At 37.4% G+C, this 16,419-nt stretch overlaps 1 protein-coding gene across 3 annotated transcripts in view; it reads right to left on the minus strand.

Annotated features, from left to right (window-relative positions):
* The window catches only part of ARL13B (ADP ribosylation factor like GTPase 13B), a 68,792-nt gene that overhangs the window by 46,283 nt on the left and 6,090 nt on the right, over positions 1-16,419 (minus strand). For all 3 annotated transcript variants that reach the window (XM_047100102.1, XM_047100100.1, XM_047100101.1), the window contains exons 2-3: positions 8,611-8,681; positions 1,460-1,709 (exon numbers count right to left, since the gene is read on the minus strand). In XM_047100102.1, coding sequence (XP_046956058.1) covers positions 1,460-1,709; positions 8,611-8,681 — 321 coding nt within the window. The remainder of the gene's footprint in view (positions 1-1,459; positions 1,710-8,610; positions 8,682-16,419) is intronic.

Here is a 16,419-nt window from a genome sequence, read left to right on the forward strand (position 1 = left end):
TGATTACAAGAGCAACATACCCCTGCCATACCACCACCATAGGATAAGAGATCTTTACTTTTTTTTCAATATACTTATCACCGCATGTCTGATATAACTTATTTATTACATTTACTGTGCGTCTCCAGCCCTAGAATGTAAGCTTCTGAGGCCACACATGGATTATATTGTTTTGATCCCAGCAGTATCCCCATCACCAGAACAATGACTAGCACATAGTGGATGCTCAGTAAATATTTGCTTCATTAACACATGCACGAATTAATAAATGAATAAATTCAGTAAATGACTATTAGGTTAAAAACTACACACACGATTATGTTACACATGAGCATCAGTCTTCTCAGTCATTAATACTTTTTACTTTAGAAGACGCTGGTTCTTTGCTTAAACGTGTAGAGACTAATTAAGCCTATGTGGTTCAACAAAATTCATTCTTCATATATGTCTATTAAACTTCCCTTCAGATTCAATAAAGGTAAGAATTTATTACACAAATCACTTTTCTAATTGGTTAAATGTATAAAAATTAAGCCATAAAACCTGTACTAATAAATAATGCCATAAAGTCTTACTTCGTGTAATCAGAGCTTCCAAACTGCCTCATTTAAAAATGTTCATTTACTACTGAGAACCAGTAAGAAACTCTGCTGATAATTTCTCACTTAACCATGTGGTAAGCAGGTTTTTTTTTTTTTTTTTTTTTAATCCTCAGTAATGAAACAAGCATGAGGAAAAAGGACAAGAAGGCAAGGGCACACATTCAGCTCGCTCTGATTTTAAGAGCAACTTAAAGAACTTTCACTTTATACTACGTCTTATAGGTACAGCACCATCTGGTGTTTACTATGCAGAAAGGCTATGAGGGCAGGTGGTGTAAAAGTCCTTTGTCACTTTGTAAAGAGTGTTAGGCAGCTGGACAAAGTGATACAAGCATATGACTAAGTTGATAACACAGATCACATATTCAATTTGGAAATACAGAAATAAAAATTTGGCAATCAGTGTGGCATTAGAAGAATAAACTTCTTAAATAACTTCCAGACAAGAATACTCTTTAAGAAAAACAGGACAAAGGCAAAACATAAATAAGTTATTAAAAAAGGGCAAAAAATTTTCTGAAAACCATTCTAGAATCTTATTAATAGGTCATTTCAAAATGCAAAATTTGATAAAAAGTAAATTATCAAACAAAACAAAGAGTTTACATTTGAATACCCAGAAGATTGAAGTATAACTCTTCTTTATAATATAGCCTCAACCCTTAATCCCTACAGAGAACATCACAATAAGGTCTCACTATATAAACAATCCCGTTAACTGCATACATTTTATTATACTAGGACATGATGATTTTAGCTTACTCAGCTTATTTTAGCTTATTTTGGAACTTAGGTAAATTTTTTTTATTGGCTAATGCCACTGCTCCTGTGTTTACAATGACACCAACATTACTTACACCAGTATAGGCTTTCCCGATATCCTAGGATGTCTTAGCACTTCTGACATTGTCTCTTTTGTCTCTTCCATTCTCTCTTCATCACTGGAATCCACAACAAATATTACCCCATAGGACTCAGCATAGTAATTCTTCCAGATACCCCGAATTCTTTTTCCACCTCCCAAGTCAAAGATGGTGACTTCAAATTTTCCTTGTCTGAGGTCAATTTTGGAAAATCCAACAGTAGGAGCTACATCTTCAGGATACTCTGTTTCAAATGACACAAAAGAAACAACCTTAGACTTTAAATTAATAACATTAAATACACAAATTAAAGGACATAAAAAGTATTTTTCATAATTTAGTCTTAATTGGAATGTTTATTATTTGCTTACACACTAAGCTTTACATCTAAGCATACTGGTAGATATGGGGAAGGGTAGATACTATAAAATATCCAACCAGAATTTATGCTCCATGCAGACAAAAATTTCTGTATTTTGCTTATTTGTTTTGTATTGACCCCAGCTCCTAGAATAATGTCTACCATATAACAGGTACTTAATAAATATCTGTAGAATGAATAAATAAACTCTTGCCTTTAAGGCTATTGACTCTCCAAGTTAAAAACAATAAAAATTTCAACCCTTGAACACTACAGCCATCCCCAGGGACCATTACAACTTCTGTGAAGCTATAAAGAAAAACTGAATATTTAGAGAATAGTTGAGAAGAACCAAAGAATGGGAGAAGCTATGAAGAGTAGGACCACTCTTTTCAAACTACTGAATTAAAGCTACAACTGAAATAAAAAAACTTTTCAGGACAGCTTACAAACATAGAGCAGATTTCATTGTTTCCAAGGAACATGTTTCATATGTTTTCATAAATTTAAAATTGAATTTTTTTGGACTTCTGTATATGACAATACAAAGAAGGCATAGGATGCATGATTATAACTGCCAAGGGGGTGGTAATAATGACAACATTAAAAAGATAACTAAGGTTCAAGAAAGACTTCAGCTAGGAGCTCAGACTTAGGCCTCAAAGCTAGGTAGTATGTAGACAGGCAAAAGAGTGAGCTAAGTAGCAGAAATAGCAAAGGAAAGAAAGTACAAACTGAACTTTGGCGCAAACCCTTAAGATTGGGAATGCAGACTTAAGAGAGTTCTGAAGACAGAGAAATGGAAGCTGAAGGTATTTCAGCAGACCAATCATATAATTAATGTGACTAAAGTAGTGCTTTTTTAGGGTACATCTTTGCAAAATCTCTAGAGCTGACTAGAAATGAGAGTGACGGCCACTTTTCAGAGAGATATGAAAATGAGAAGAATGGAAAGAGAGAACTCATGAAACATTAATAGAACCTGGTGATTCAATGGTTATGAAGAAGAGTTCAAACTTCATGTTTGTCTCTTTCACTCTCTCTTCACCACCAGAATCCACAACAAACATTACTCCATTGGACTTTGTTTACAATGGTCACAATCTACATTAGGCTTTTTAAATTAAAATCAATTAAAATTAAATTAAAATTTCAGTTTCTCAATAGAACTATCTAGATCTAAAGTGCTCAGAGCCACACAAGGCTAGTGGCCCACACTACACTAGACAGAGCCAATACAGAACATTTCTATCATTGCAGAAAGCTCTGTTGAATAACACTAGTGTTATTATTCCCACATTCAACAGAATATTTGCTATTACAAAGATAAATTTGAAAGGCATTTGCTGCTAGGCTTAGGTGTGACTGGGCAACAGACTTGCCACATACTACTCCCTTTCAGCAACTACTTTAGTGCAGTTTAAACAACTCCCTAGAGGCACCTGGGTGGCTCAGTTGGTTAAGCCACTGACTTTGGCTCAGGTCATGATCTCACGGCTCATGGGTTTGAGACCCACATCAGGCTCTGTGCTGACAGCTCAGAGCCTGGATCCTGCTTTGGATTCTGTGTCTCCCTCTCGCTCTGCCCCTCCCCTGCTTGCGCACGCTCTCTGTCTCTCTCTCTCAAAAATAAACAAACATTAAAAAAAATTTAAACAACTCCCTAGAAAGTTAGCAGAGACGTTACAAGTCACACTTTTCTAAGATCTTCTTTATCTAGGAGAAAAAGAAAAGTTTAGAAGCAATATAAGCAGCGTGATATTCCTAAAACAGGATTACCCTAGACATCTAAAACAAATGGATCTAATCCAGGCCAGAATTGGTTTCCATAGTTAAAACAGGCAGCCATCTTTGAATACGAGTTTAGAGGTGCCCCCAGGAAATTATCAGTGCAAATAAATCAACTATGATGGAGTAGGGATGAGGGAACTAATACGTATAGACACCTACTCAGTACCAGGACTTTGTTAGGCATTAGGATGTAAAGATGAATAAGATAGGGTTGCTGTCCTCAAAGAACATACAGTACAATATCAACAGATATGTATTAATGGAATTAACACAAGAACCTATATTTCTATGAAAAAAGTCTAGAGAGGATACTATAAGGATGTTATAGATTACATGTGTCCATGCCCCCCCTTTCCCCCACCACCTTGCAAAACTCCTATGTTAAAACCCTAATCCCCAGTGTGTTAGGGAGGTGGAGGTGGAGTCTTTGAGAAGTAATTAGGTTTCAGTGAGGTCATGAGGGTGTAGTCCCCATGATGGGATTACTACCGTTATAAAAAGAGACACAAGAAAGTTTGTCTTGTGTCTCTCTGCACCAAGTAAGAACACAGAAAGAAGATAATTGTCTGTAAATCAGGAAGAGGACTCCCTCATCAAGAACCCAACCATGCTGGCACCCTGACCTCACACTTCCAACCTCCAGAACTGTGAGAAATAACTGTTGTTTAAGCCACCCAGCCTATGGTTTGGTATAGCAGCCCAGACTAAGACTGAGGGCATTCAAGAGGAAAAGGGTAAAGAGGAGGGAGGGGAAAGTTATGGTACACAAAGGCTTCAGAAAGGCCGTGAAATAAAAATGAAGTCTTAAAAACCACAAAATTATAATAAAGAAGGGAGAAGAACATTCTAGGCAGGAGACCAACGTAAGCACAGATAAAATGATGGCAACATTCTCAGGAAACCAATTCAAATTAGGTAATTTTTTTTTTTTTTAATTTAACGTTTATTTATTTTTGAGACAGAGAGACAGAGCATGAACAGGGGAGGGGCAGAGAGAGAGGGAGACACAGAATCCGAAGCAGGCTCCAGGCTCTGAGCTGTCAGCACAGAACCCGATGCGGGGCTCGAACTCACGGACCGCGAGATCATGACCTGAGCCGAAGTCGGACGTTTAACCGACCAAGCCACCCAGGCGCCCCCAAATTAGGTAATTTTTTTAAGGTTATATGGTAGGCAGAGCCAGGACTCAAATCCAGGTCAGAACTTTAAAAGTCTTCCCTCCCTGATTTGTCTATCCTTTCCTCTGGTTCCTACTCACGGTTCTGTGTTTCAAGACTCAGGACTAAATGTTCTGGATACAACTTCCCTATAAATCCTTTCTGATAATTCCTTCCTACTTTCAGTATCATCTGCACTATCATAATATTCTGTCTTCTTGCTAGTCCTCACAATAGCCTATACCTTCTCAGTAGCTGGGACCAATCGTTGTATCCTTAATACTTAGCACAAAGTATATAGTGGCTCAACATTACAGACTGCCATGACAGCTGAAGCTACTGTTCTTACATCCATCCTTCCTTTTGTCATGCCACATATTTATCCATCCGTTCATGCTAGTAGCCATTTATCATGTGTCTATTATAGATCAGGGATCATAGAAGAACCAGGGGTACAAAGACAAATGGTTCCCAACCCTGAGGATTTCGGTAAAGTATATGCGCTAAGACAATCTCTGCGAAGTCCAAGATAAAGTGAAATATATCATCAATAACTTATTTATTGAGCATCTATTGTATGCTAAGCACCGTGCAAGGTCCTAGATACACAATAATAAGATCCATCTTCTGACCTTACAGAGCTCTTACATAGAGGAGAAAAGGGGAAACATAAACAAACAACTATAATACAATGAAGATATTTTATTTTTTTTTCGACGTTTATTTATTTTTTGGGGACACAGAGAGACAGAGCATGAACGGGGGAGGGGCAGAGAGAGAGGGAGACACAGAATCGGAAACAGGCTCCAGGCTCTGAGCCATCAGCCCAGAGCCTGACGCGGGGCTCGAACTCACGGACCGCGAGATCGTGACCTGGCTGAAGTCGGACGCCCAACCGACTGCGCCACCCAGGCGCCCCAATGAAGATATTTTAATATCCAACAATGCTAGGGACCAATTTACACAACGAAGAATTTTGCTACCCAAAAAACAACTGTTCCTTAGAAATTATTAGGAAATAGCACTGGACAGTCAGAGAATCCTAGTTTTTTAGCTGAGCACATACCTATTTAGGATAAAAACTTAAATCCCTAGCCTCTGTGGCAGCTAGGAATGGCTATTAGAACATATTCTAGATGGTGAGCTAGTGGTGTAGCATTAAATGTTTAACCTCTCTTGCAGGACTTTGATATGTAGTGTTTGTCATTTTCCATGGTGTGAATACTCCCACTATGGCCAATTTCAAACTACCAGTGTGAGGTACCTGAACACACGGTTGGGAAGGGATATACCTAACTGGATCTCGATAGCTGATATAAGCCAATAAGAGCAAGTAAGAGCCAGCTCCAAAATACCACTGAAGTGATGTGGCAGCTTCTAGTCCATGCCCTTAAAGGAAAAGAAAATGGCCTCCCTTCCACTTTACCTCTTCCCTCAGCTGAAATGCACAGTACTAGTGAGCCATCTTGGACCAGGTAGGCAAGGGAAAAAAAAAAAAAAGAGGAGAAGGAACATAACACCATGGGGGTGTTATACCAGCCCTACACTACTTTTGCATGCACTATTATGAGAAATAAAATTCTATTTTGTTAAGCCATTGTTATTTTAGGTCTCTTGTTAGGACAACTGAACCTATATCCAATGAATACAATCACTTTGACAGCTATTAAAAAAGAGAAGTTGATTGAAAGAAGCAAAGGTCAAGGTATGGGAAGTATTCCTTGATTAGGAAGCTATAACATTCTAGATGAAAGACACTAAGGATGTGGATTTAGACACTACAGTTAGAAGAGAAGCAGATATATCCCAAAAGAAATGTCGGGGGGGGGGGGGGGGAGAAAGGGAAGAAAAGAAACAGAAATGAGGCAGAAATAAGCTGAAGAGTGGAAGCCATGGCAGATATGTTGTAAGAAGACCACCTACTACACCTATGGCATGGCTGAACTGAGACACCAAAATGAGCAAAACTGCCCTTTGGGAATTTATGGTCTGGAGAGGTGAAGAGATACAGGAACAAAGGGGGTAATTAAGTAGTGATACAAGCAGGTATAGGTAAGTATAGTCCAAAGCAGAGGAAGTAGCCAAGTCTACTGATGGTGATGGGAATGGGTAAAGGTAGCAGGAGGTTGGAAAAGACTTCATAAAGGAGACTATACAAAAAAACCATCTTTAGAGACATTTAGATATTCTGCTTTAAAAGCAGATATTCCCTGTACTAAGACAAGTGGGAAGAGCATAAACAAATACAAAAGCATGAAAAGGTTCCACTGGAAAATTTCATGTAGCTCTATATAACTGGAATCTTTAAAAAAAGAAAAAAGGTAAGAAATCAGCCACTGGAGTAGGCTGAGGAGTAAACAAATATGAGATAAAGAACAAAAACAGAACCAGAGGGGAGCTCAAAGTGGAAAGCAGCTTTGACTTTTTGTTCATGATGTAACACCCTGAGTATTTCTTTCTAAACTCAGAAAGAGAAACTGATGGATATATGGAGGTGAAAATCAGAAGAGAAAGATCCTAATGGAAAGAGGATGTTCTAAGTACACACAACAAATTAGATAGTCTGATTCTTAGATTCTACTCCCTTGAATGTAAGGCTTTGAAGAAATGGAAGAAGTGAAGATGTTTAGATGGGCAGTCATGGCCTGCAGGCCAAATCTGGCTCACTATTTTTATATGGCCCTCAAGCTAAGAATGTGTTTCACATTTTAAAATAACTGCAAAAAAACCCAAAAGGATAGTATTTCATAACACATCAGATTTCAGTGTCCATAAACAAAGTTGCATTGGAAGGTGGCCATGCTCATTTGTTTACATATTGCCTATGGTTGCTTTTGCATTATTATGTCAGGGTTGTATAGTTGGGAAAGAGACTGCGTGATCCTCAGTCTCAAATATTTACTATCTGGCTCTTTAACAGAAGAAGTTTGCCAGCCCCTGGTTAAGATGATGACAGTCAGTGCTCTGCGAGGATATAAGCTAGGAGATAGCACGAGGGGTACCATAAGAATCCACAGATAATAATACACAATTTATATCTAATATTACATGGTAGAATATGGGGTGGCAAAACATTTTCCTTCAAAAGCAAGTTTTGCAAGGTGTTAATTTTCTTTCATAAACTTCCATAAATAAAAGCCCCTGACTATTTGGTATGCGTATCTTGTTGCAACATTCTTTTTCAGCAAAAAATATATGTTAAGTTTCTTCTCAATTCATACTCATGCTTGGCTGATGCTACATCTTCTGGGTACACAACAAACTCACTAGCACAGTTGCTTCTATGTTGTAGTAAACAGCATTAAATTAAGACTAAGTAAATACATCCAATGAGATGTAATATAAGTGACATAAAACTCTTCAGTAAAAAAGAGGCCCTACTTTTAACATAACTATAAAAATTACATATCATACTGAAAAACAATCAAGACGCGCAAGGAAAGACATGCTGGCTAACTGTATTTCTACCTCCGTTTGATTTAGGTGCAGCCTTGGGACTAAATTCTGGCCAAGAGAATGCAAGTGGAAGATAGGTATCCTTAAAGATGGGCATGTCCTTTTTTACTTTTTCCCTCCTGTGCTGAGAAGACAGATGTAATGTCTTTTATCTGATCAAAGACCTCAAGGATCCTCTGCACCTCTGCATTTATTCACATCTGAAACATGTTAATAGGCTGGTACTAGTAAGCTAGAATCTATTCCCCATATTAGCCACAAGTCTACTAAGAATATAAAGAGATGGAGTGTATACTATCTGTACCAAATGATTATGTAACAAAACAATTTACATAAATAAATAATTCGGAGTAATTTAATAAGAAACATTTTCAACTTACCTCCTTGGATTCCCTTTGCCGTTGCCGTTTTACCAGCATTATCAAGTCCCACCATCACAAGAGTCACCTTTCTTAAAATAATAAAAATTTAAAAATCACTTTTGAGTTAATCCAATATCAGGGGAAAATAAAAGCAAATTCATTCACTCAAGCAACATATAAGGAACATCTACTACGTATAGGACAATCTGCTGGACCCCAGGCAGTTCAGTAATGAATGAAACAGATTCAAAAAACAAAATTCTTGAGAAATATCCTTGAAGTGTCATCCTTTTGTTCTATAAGCAAAAAAGGAAAAAAATAAAAGAAAGTTGTACAAGAGAGAGTACAAAAGGTAGAGAAGAAATAAGAGAAAGAAGGAAAAGGATTCTAACACATGAGCTACTTATCATGGCTAAAGATTCACACACACCAACGGTGTGTTCAGCTCTGTTTTTAGATATGCAGCACCTTTCCAAGTATAAATCTTAAATACAGTATAATAACATGATTATTAACTTAAGTGCTAACATATTTTGGAAGAGTGTTCCTAAAATTATAAAGCTTAAAATACTTTTGATGACATAGCTAAACTTCAGAGAATCAGAAAAAAAAAAAAAAGTCTAGTTCAATTTACAATCGAAGAAACATAAACCCAGACTTGTAAGACGACAAGTTGCTTAGAGTCAAAACCAGAACCTAAGTCACTTAATTCCTAGAGACTTCTTAAACCTGGCATAGGTATAAAGGAACAAACCTATTATAATGGTCCTATTACCTTGGCAATTCAGTCTACCACTAAAGCTCATTTCTGTTTCAGGCTGAACCACTGCACAATACAAGTGGGAAGACCATTCATTAACACCATGGATTTGGGAATATAGAGAGAAAGTCGCAGCATAACACAGCTGTTGTGTTAAAACCACAGGGCCACACTCCTATGCGATACAGTCAGGGTTTCTGCCAACTCATCTTCACTGAGGATCATCTCAAGAAGAGTTTAAAAAAACAGAGCTTAGGGGGCATCTGGGTAGCTCAGTCGGTTGAGCGTCCGACTTCGGCTCAGGTCATGATCTCGTGGTCCGTGGGTTCGAGCCCCGCGTCGGGCTCTGTGCTGACAGCTCAGAGCCTGGAGCCTGTTTCGGATTCTGTGTCTCCCTCTTTCTCTGACCCTCCCCTGTTCACACTCTCTCTCTCTCTGTCTCAAAAATAAATAAAACGTTAAAAAAAATTAAAAAAAAAAACAAAAAACAGAGCTTAGATGTTAGAAGGGGTGTTCTTTCATCCCACTAGCCCTCACTCTCTTGGATATGTTGTGTTGAGTTTTTTTGTTTGTTTGTTTGTTTGTTTTTAATTCCAGATGTCTTCAAAGGATTCATATAACAAAAAGAAAGGACAGAGTTGAGGTGTGAGGCAGACAAGTTAGGGGTTGCACACTGAGGAAGAACACACTCGGTCTTGCAAAAACCAAACTGGTCGCTTATTAAACCAATTAAATAGTTACTGACCACCCTCTGGACGCTAGACACCAGTGTTCTAGGTACTTGAGATATACCTTTTTATTCAAATGACTACAACAAAAAAAAGCAAACAAAAACAGACACAAAAACTCTTCCCTTACTAAATTTACACGTTAGTGAAAAGAAACAATAATAATAAATGTAAGAAATAAGTACATTATAAGCTATGTAGTATGTTAGAAGGTGATTAGTTACTATAAAAAGAAGAATATAGAGTAAAGCAGGCTAAAGGGAGGCAGGAATGGAGATGGGAGCCAGGTGCAGTTTTACATTAGGGTGATCAGGGCAGACCTTCTTGAGAAGGTAAAATCCAAGCAAGGCCTTGAAGGAGGGAGTTAGTCATGCAAATATCTAGGGCAAGAAAGAACACCCAGGGCAAAGGCATTAACATGGGGGTATGCAGGAATGTTCTAGCATCAGCATGCAAGTCAATGTGGTAAAACCCAGTGAGAATGGAGCAGGGAAGGACAGGGAGCAGGGAAGGACACCAGAGGCCAGATCATGTGGGGCCTTGTAGTTGAGGGCTTTGGTTTTTGTGAATGAAGTTAATTTACTCTCCATATTAATTTCCTTTGTTATCCAAGAGCCTTAGTCTTCTAAATGTTTCAACCATCTCTACCCACCATGGGAAATGAATGGAAGTATATCTAAGCTTGAGTAAGTGCAAGAATAAAGTAAGCCACAATTAGCAGCATCCCCTTACCCCAACCTTGTCAGCCAGTGGTGGGGTCAATGGGAATGTCAAAGAGAACCATGACAGATTACGAATTTAAGGAGCTGTCCAGACTTCAAGATGTATTACAAAGCTGTAATCATCAAGATAGTATGGTACTGGCACGAATTTAAGGAGCTGACGTTGTATGTGAGGTCCAGATATCTCTGTGCATACAGAAATTTTGCCTGCATTATCAACTTCGAAAAATATGAATTTACTTCTTAAGGAAGCTGTGTGTGATTTTTAAGAATATAAATTTATTATTTTGTTTGAAGAATTCATAACTACTAAATATCAAATAAGATTTAAACACAAAATAATTCCCTAAACAAAATACAATAAATGATTATCCAAAAGAGATGGATGGATAATGTCACATTTATATAATATTTTAGGTAACTCAAGTTACTAGATATACAATGAATTAGATTAAAATGATATTAAATTCAATTGTCCTCTGAAAAATGTATGATGCATTTCAAGATCCCCCATGCTTCAAACCTGACCATAAACCAAAACAATTACCATGAGGGAACAAATGCCCACATTATGCTTATGTGCATCATTTATTCTATAAATATTAATTATACACCTGTACAGAGCAGCACACAAACATCCACAATCCCTAGCCCTCCTATACCTTACAACAAGAAACAGGTTGCTGTCCTTCCTTCTGTATTACACAGGTTGCATCTTAACGTTTTCTCTCCATTCTTGTCTGTCAGCCTAAAAAAACCTTCCAAGTAATTGCTATTACACATTTTGAAACACTGCTCTTAAAGCTAGCTACCAAAGATATTTGCTTTTTACTTTAAAAGCTTTCCTTTCTAGGGGCACCTGGGTGGCTCAGTCAGTTAAGTGTCTGACTCTTGGTTTCAGCTCAGGTCGTGATCTCACCGCTGGTGAGTTCAAGCCCTACACTGGGATCCGTGCTAAGAGTGTGGGGCCTGCTTGGGATTCTCATTCTCTCTCTCTCTCTCTCTCTCTCTCTCTCTCTCTCTCTCTCCCCCTTCCTGCTTGTGCTCTCTAAATAAATAAATAAATAAGTAAACTTAAAAAAATGCTTTCCTTTCTTACTAAAATATTAGGTTCAAACAAAAAAAGTCCTTCAAACATACAAATCACTTTGGAAAATTATAATTATGCTGAGACTGGCACAAAATAAGCCTCTCTAGATTTCTTTTTTACTTTGACTACTGTTGAAAGTAGTTAATTTTTTAGATCATTATGCTATATACTTGAAAACATGACTTTAATTAAATACTTGAGGTCATTAAAGTCTTAATGAATAAACATAACATTAGCAGTACAAATAAAAATCAGCATGAATTACTCCAATCTCTGATAACAAAACATTGAATTTATACTTTCAGAATAGAATGGATTTAAAAGGTTAACATTCACCTAACACTCAAAATCCTATGCAACGTTTTAAAACATGAAGATGTACAATCTAACACATGTTAAAATGTACATGTCATTACACCTGCTTAAAGTGTGGTAAATTATTACTGGGAACAGTTGGCTGTGGTACAAAAATGGAAGACATTCTATGTCTTTTAATCTTATGATTACTGATCAAGTACATTAATCCTTCAATTGAAAAAAAAACAGTATACAGTGTTCTTAGGGTCATAGCATCTGGAAAAGTTGACACTAGCAAAAAAACAATCATTTAGTCATTTGATCAGACAGTAATTCAATACAAGTACATTAGGCATTAGGCATTACAGACACAAAAATGCCTGAGACATGGTTTTCTATCTCAGTGTCCTCATCTTCTAATGAGAGTGACTAAAACATAAACAAATATTAGCACATTGTGACACTATGACAGTTGAATATGCACATCTATATATGCAAGATGTTTAAGTAATACAGGGCAAGATGATTTTAGCCTAGAGATACAGATACAGAAGATCAGGGAAGCTTTTTACACAAGGCAATATCTCAGCTAAATTGTTAAAGTGGAGAAGTTTGCCAAGCAAGGGAAAGGTGCAAACAGAAGGAGGGAGAATGAAGAGATTCCAGACTGAGAACACTGCCTGGGAAGATACCATACCAAGGAGGGGAGAACTGGCAGGATGTCGAGTTGCTAAACCCAGGGGTTAAGAGCACACCTCAGTAGAGCCGTATTAAACAAAAGGAGACCATGCTTGCTAGAGGCTCATCATACATAATCACGACTCACTACAACTACACATTGAGTGTAAAGGAAACCTGATATACTTCTGCTTTAGGAACTATTATCAACAAATAGTTAACAATGTGACCTTCCCAGAAGTTATCACTTCATTCTTATTGCAGTTTATCCCTGAGTCTTTAATTATATATCAAACTAGAAAGGCTGGGATGGGAAGGACTATGTTTTTACCAGGAACAAATAACAGGGATTATGTGCAATCTGATATATTTGCACACAGTTGGTATTAGAGAGACCTGTATTCAAGTCCCAGATTTGCCACTTCCAAGCTACATGACCTGGGCCATGTTATTTAACTTCTTAGAATTTTATCAGTAAAATGAGATTATAACAACTATCCCATAGGGATGTGGTAAAATGAAATATGACAATGCAAGTGAAGTGCTCAATGTCTGTGGCACAAAATAAGTGCTCAATCAATAGCTATTCTTACTATACCACAAAATTTAAGCTAGGGAGTCCATGAGATGAGACCACAAAAACAGGCAGGAACCAGATTACAGAAGAGAATGAACAGGTTTCAGTTTTACACACATCGACAGCAGTGCTCGCTCATCTCACACTGAAGTCTGAAGCTGTAGAAAGATCTGTCTTGGGTTTATGAGACATACCTGGTAATTAAAACTATGAGAAGAGATGAAAGATCCCAGGGAGAGCGCAGGATGGAGAAGAGCCAGGGGAACATGGCACCCCAAGAACCTTTGAAAAAACTCTTAAAACTGCAGTCAGAAAGAAATGAGACCAAAGAAATGGCTGCACCGGGAATAGTTTCCAGAGGGGTGAAGAGACAATCAATATTAAATACTGCAAAGTTTTGTAAAATAGAAGTATCTTTTATATAATTGCCCCAAATTAAGTAACTCAGAAGAAAATGCTCTCATCTTTTCCCAAATCCTGCAATAACCAAAGCTTTGAATTTACACAGTATGTCTCAACAGTTCAAAGCTGTTTTATCCTATCATTTACATCATACCGTCCCTGCAAGCAGAGCAGGTACAAGTTACTCAAGGCTATAGCGCTAATAAGAAGTTAGTCAACAGAAGTTTCCATGGGAAGTTTAAATACAATGGTTTGTAAAAATAGTAATAATTATTTTAAAGGAAACTTGAACCATTTGTTTAGCCTGTAATTTATTCACATCATATATATGCACACAGGGGCGCCTGGGTGGCTCAGTCGGTTAAGCATCCAACTCCAGCTTGGGTCATGATCTCACGGTTCCTGGGTTCGAGCCCCATGTCAGTCTCTGTGCTAACAGCTCAGAGTCTGGAGCCTGCTTCTCCCTAGCTCTCTGTCCCTCCCTGGCTTGCACTCTGTCTCTCTCTTTCTCAAAAAATATTTTAGAAAATATTTATATACATGCACAGAGATAAACATGTGACTCGTTTTCATCAAGGAACCTTGCAAGTATCACCTCAGACTTAGGTCTGTCACAATCATAACCTAGTTTATGGACCTAACAGAAGGTAGATTACCTAGTAACAGGGATACTAAGGTCATGAATTGCATGCGGCTAATAAAACCTAATCATGATGTCGATGGAATCTAACTATAGCATTTTTCTGCTTAAAATCCTTAAACAGACTCAAGTCCCAACTCTGCAGACTCCTCTTCTGACACTCTCCTCCAGTAGGCCTAAGTCCTGCTATTCCCCTAGTCCTTTCTGTCCTTCCTGACCGTCCATGCTACCACAGCAAACAGACCTTAACTTTCTCATGCAACTTCTCACATAGTGTCCTCTACTGGAACTTGTCAATCAGCTCGGGAGCCCCAGGATCAAACGTGCTGGGCACACATTAAGCATCTTTACGGAATGACACAGCATAATATATTTTCTGACTCCCCCATTTGCCTGAGTAAACATTATGTAAAATGAAAATATATAATTTTCAGTTGATAAAGTATTACAATGGATTTAATTGATATTAATCTTCACATAAAAGTAACCGTTCAATCTTAGAGAACGTAATCACAATTATTTATCTTCTTACACCAAACTGACCGAAGTTTTCTAAAGAAGTTTACATGCCCAAGTTTTCAAGGAAATAATTAATGGTGAGAAAGATTTTTAAAACTGAAGTAAATTCTGAGTAAAAAAAAAAAAAAGTAGGGATTAAGAGTCAAAAGCTTGTTTTATATATTTAATCTCAGAGTCTCTTTGTTTGTTTTTTTTTTTTTTTTATTTTTGGGACAGAGAGAGACAGAGCATGAACGGGGGAGGGGCAGAGAGAGAGGGAGACACAGAATCGGAAACAGGCTCCAGGCTCCGAGCCATCAGCCCAGAGCCTGACGCGGGGCTCGAACTCACGGACCGCGAGATCGTGACCTGGCTGAAGTCGGACGCTTAACCGACTGCGCCACCCAGGCGCCCCTCTCAGAGTCTCTTTGTATGTAACAGATAAATAATTTGATATGTCAGAAATATAAGCAACATAATACTGGGCTTTTGAACTCAGATTCAGAAAATATTTGAATTATTAATCTTCTCTGAGTGATTTTATTGCGATCACTTGAACATCTACAATTCTAAACTTCCTGATCTATCAACTAAGGAGACAATACCTCAAATGAGATAATTACATAGAAACTATTTCTAACTTCAAAAATATTTTGCAAGTTAAAATAAAATATTTCACTAAAACACTAAGAAAAACTGACACATCAAATTGATATTACTGAAAATATTTGGAACCACATAAAGCAAGTTCCAAAGTTAAAAAGTAATGTAGACACATGTAGAAGACGACACGTGGGAACATTATTTTATGATAAATGTACAAGAGAAAGAAAAAAACCTACCACAAAAAAAAATTGATACAATAAAAAATATTTACCAAAAAAAAATTATGGCGTGATTTTATTGTACAAGTGCATTATTTGCTGACATTTTAATTCAAACTGTGGAGTTCAGGATAATGTTACATCAAAATCACTACCTAAATTTATGGAGCATTAATAAATAGCAAGAGGACCAAACTTGAGATCATATGCTAACTCTGAAATCTTAAGTCAAATTCTTAGTGTCAATTTATTCATTCCTAAAATATAAAGAGGTAGAATACGAATGTCCCTAAGTCCTTTTTATCCTAAAATTCTAAACTTCGTACTGAGGATAAACAAGAAGCCGTAGGGGTTTAAAAAGAAATGTGAAACATTCCAGTTCTGTGTACAGCACATCAGATAATCCTTGCTAATCTGTATGTACAGCTTAATTAACAAATTAAAAACTCAGCAATTTCTATAAATGGCCTAGGATTTATAGTTATATTTATTTAAACCAAAAAACATGGCTATGTACGCCTTACCAAACACCACAGTGATGTACAGAAAGCATTAATCTGCAGTGCTTACTGTAACATCTGAGTCTCTTCCTTTAGACTGGGCCAAATGAA

The sequence above is a fragment of the Lynx rufus genome, unplaced genomic scaffold (genome assembly GCF_022079265.1).
Source record: "Lynx rufus isolate CCGP_SWC_20201006 ecotype Redwood Valley unplaced genomic scaffold, mLynRuf1.p SCAF_5, whole genome shotgun sequence".
NCBI lineage: Eukaryota > Metazoa > Chordata > Mammalia > Carnivora > Felidae > Lynx > Lynx rufus.